We start from the raw sequence: 3,660 nt of genomic DNA on the forward strand, positions 1-3,660 counted from the left end.
GAACGCATTCCCAATCTACTCTCTACCAGTTAGTATTTCTGAGATTTTTCTTACTGGTCGCCTTCGTAAGGTAAGAATTCCAGTCTATCAATTGCCCCCCCTCTCCCGTATGAAAGTTTCCCTGTCAACTCTGTCCTTCTTGTTGCTTTTACCTGAACCCCTCTTGTTCTGAAATATCCTGTGTGAGAAGGGTGCCTAGTGCTACACAAAGGAGTCCAGAGGAGGGAGGGAAATTAACTGACGTCATGGCACTGTGTTTTCCGTATGGTTTCCCATCACACTCCTCCTATATGCCAATGTTTCTGTCCAAACTTGCAGTCTGAGCAAAGTTTCACTGAGCTCTATTCCATGACACCTTGGTTAGCTCCCTCTGAGCATGTCTGCACAGCAGGGTTATTTTGGAATAATGTCCGTTATTCCAAAATAACTATGCGAGCATCTACACAGCTAGCTCGTTATTTCAAAATCATTTCAAAATAACAGGTGGTTCATTTTGGCATTTGTAAACCTCATTCCATGAGGCATAACACCTCTTTTGAAATAGCTATTTTGCAATAGCAGCATGTTGAATGCTCCACTGCTGCTATTTCGACATAGCTCCTCCCCTAGGCCATTCAAAGTAATTACTCCCTAGTACTTCCTGGGGCTCTCAATCGAGGTAGCACGTCCACATTAGGGGAGCCTGCCTCAGACTAATTTCCAGGCTTCCCTGTAGTGTAGACATGCTATTTTGAAATAAGCTATTTCAGAGTATTTCTTCTGGAATAGCTTATTCTGAAATAATCATGCAGTGTAGATGTAGCCTTTGAGGGCTTCTCTGCACTTGACTGTGACCTAAATACTCTGGTGCCATTTGTTGAGCAACAACAGATTGATAATAACGATAACATATTTCTCACGATATTTGTGATGAAGCGGTAACCACCCTTCCTGTGCTTCTCTTGTTTCACAGATGCCTTGAGCACTTCGATCACCTCATGGCAGCTTTGAACCTCACCTCCACTGACCAGTCAACATTCATCTTAATGGGCATCCCTGGCATGGAAGCTGCCCACATTTGGTTTGCCATCCCTTTCTCTGCATTCTACGTTATGGGCCTCTTGGGAAATTTCATGGTTCTCTTTGTGGTAGGCAAAGAGCAGACCCTGCACAAGCCGATGTACCTGCTACTGTGTATGCTGGCATTCACAGAGATCAGCACCTCTACTTCTGTTGTGCTGAAAGCACTGTTTATATTGTGGTTCAACTTGAAAGGCATTAGTGTGAGTGGCTGTCTCACCCAGATGTTCTTCTTTCACACAGGCACTGTGACGCATTCAGCCATCCTCGTGACAATGGCCTTTGATCGCTACATGGCCATATGTAACCCTTTGAGATACGCCACCATCCTCACCAATGCACAAATTGCTAAGCTGGGGCTAGTGGGTTTGATAAGATCTTCTCTCTTGCTTCTGCCCCTGCCCCTGCTTCTGAGCAGGCAGCCGTTCTGTGACAAGCGCATTATCCCCCACACGTTCTGTGAGCACATGGCTGTGGCAAAGATGTCGTGTGGGGACATCACAGTCAATAGGACATATGGCTTGGTGCTGGCATTTGTAGTCATCGGCTCAGACCTGACACTCATCGCTCTGTCCTACGGTCTGATCATCAGGGCCGTCCTTAGAATCTCCTCCAAGAAAGCCCACCAGAAAGCCCTCAACACCTGCACTGCCCACCTCTGTGTGATGCTCATTTCTTATCCTTCCTTCCTCTTCTCCACGCTGACGCACCGGTTTGGTCAGGGAATTCCTCTTCATGTTCACATCATCTTGGCCAACCTCTATTTCCTTCTGGTCCCCGTGCTCAACCCTGTCATTTATGGAGTCAAAAGCAGAGAACTTCGTGAAAAACTGGGCAAATACCTCAGCAGAATGCAACCACCTGAAGCCTTTAACGTTAAACTTGTATGAAAAGCAGGGGAAAGGCTAACTCATTGTTAACCAAGGATGCTCTTTCCCAGTTTGAGGAGCTCAGCCTTGGGATAGTTCAGCAGTTCTAACATATTATCACTCCCATCACCAAGCATTGTTCTCTCCATTGCTGAGTTTACTCTTTTACCATCACCTGATCTTTTTCAGAGCTAGACATCAGCCCACCACTCCTCATAGCCTGCCACTTGGCCTTTCTGTAATTGCAGACTCTCAGAAGAGACTGCAGTTTTGCTGAAGCAAGGTGACTTTCCATTAGACCCTGTGAGGGTCTAATGGACGTGATGGTGCTTGATCAGCTCAACAAACTGAATCTGCAGTTTGTGATGGCCAAAGATGAAGAATGAAATTTGAGTGTTGAACTTCTTTTTCATAGGCACAGTTGAGTCTGGTGAGCAAAATGTACCTGCAATTTCTACACCCAGTCCTTTAGGAAGCCTAGAGAAGTTTTGGGTTGAAGGTCTCAAAAACCTATGTGCCACTGCGGATAAAGTCGTTAAGTGAACTTCTTTGCTCTTTCACTTCTGTTGCTACTTTTTGGCAACCCTGCAATTGAAACACTGTTTTCTCAGGAGAACTTGATACAAGTATGTGCAACAAGATGCAAGCGGAACTTTTAGAAAACGTTCTTTTTATTAGGGCGTACAGGCAAGGACATAAAAATCTGTTATGAAGAGTATTCGTGAAGAACAGAAATGATTACACTTGTCACTGCTGATATGTATGACCAACCGCCAGCCAAATCATTCTACTTGATTAAAGATCTAAAAAACATGAGAAAAATGATCAAAGGTCTAGAAAATATGAGCTATGAGGCAAGGCGGAAGGAATTGGGCTTGTTTAGCTTAGAAAAGAGAAGTGCCGGCAGGGCATCAGGTTAGGACTTAGAGTGTGGAGCTGCTGTCTCAGGCTAGCCGAGGGCTGTGCTTAAAGGGACCTGACCCCCACCCTGGAGAGACAGTTCTCAGGGTTCCCTGCTTGCTTGTCTACCTCGATGAGGGACAGCAAAGCAGTCCTGGCTTGGAGTGCCCTGAGTGCCCTCACACGGCACATCACTGCACTCGGCCATCAGCCCGGCTGCACTTGCCTCAGGCTGCCATCCGGGGGGGGGGGCTCAATCGGGGGGCTGTCAGGATCCAGGAAGCCCTGCAGGAGAGCTTCCACCCCGAGGAGCCCGCAGAGCCACCCCAGTCCTCCCCATTGGGGGCTCATGCCCCGTTCCTCCCTCACCTCCTTCCACTTACTCCTCCCTAGGCCCCCTTCCTGATGTAAAAAATAAAGGACATGTGTGTTCAAAAATAGAAACTCTCTTTATTTCACAAAACTGAGGAGGGGGGATTAACCTCTGGGGAGACTGGGAAAAGGAGGTGGGAGAGGGGAAGAGAGAGGGTGGAAAGGGAGACTGGGAAAAGGAGGGTGGGAGAGGGGAGGGGGAAACCAGGGAGGAGGGAGCTGGAAGGGGAAAGCCAGGGGAAGAAGGAGGAGTATAAAACTATGGTACGCCATATCTTCAGTACTGTGTACAGATGTGGTCTCCTTACCTCAAAAAAGATATTTTGGCCTTGGAAAGGGTTCAGAAAAGGGCAATTAAAAAGATGAGGGGTTGGGAACAGGTCCCATATGAAGAGAGGCTAAAGAGACTGGGACTTTTCAGCTTAGAAAAGAGGAGACTGAGGGGGGGATACGATAGAGG

At 47.2% G+C, this 3,660-nt stretch overlaps 1 protein-coding gene across 1 annotated transcript; it reads left to right on the plus strand.

The window, feature by feature from the left end:
• The first annotated feature begins 977 nt into the window (after positions 1-977).
• On the plus strand, positions 978-2,022 carry LOC102446627 (olfactory receptor 52P1-like). Its single transcript, XM_006110245.4, has one exon. It carries the CDS (start codon positions 978-980, stop codon positions 1,947-1,949), a length of 972 nt encoding a protein of 323 aa, XP_006110307.2. The 3' UTR covers positions 1,950-2,022.
• Positions 2,023-3,660: the final 1,638 nt, after the last annotated feature.

The sequence above is a fragment of the Pelodiscus sinensis genome, chromosome 1 (assembly GCF_049634645.1).
Source record: "Pelodiscus sinensis isolate JC-2024 chromosome 1, ASM4963464v1, whole genome shotgun sequence".
NCBI lineage: Eukaryota > Metazoa > Chordata > Testudines > Trionychidae > Pelodiscus > Pelodiscus sinensis.

Coding starts and splice junctions, on each gene's coding strand:
- LOC102446627 (XM_006110245.4), top strand. CDS start 978: ATGGCAGCTTTGAACCTCACCTCCACTGACCAGTCAACATTCATCTTA.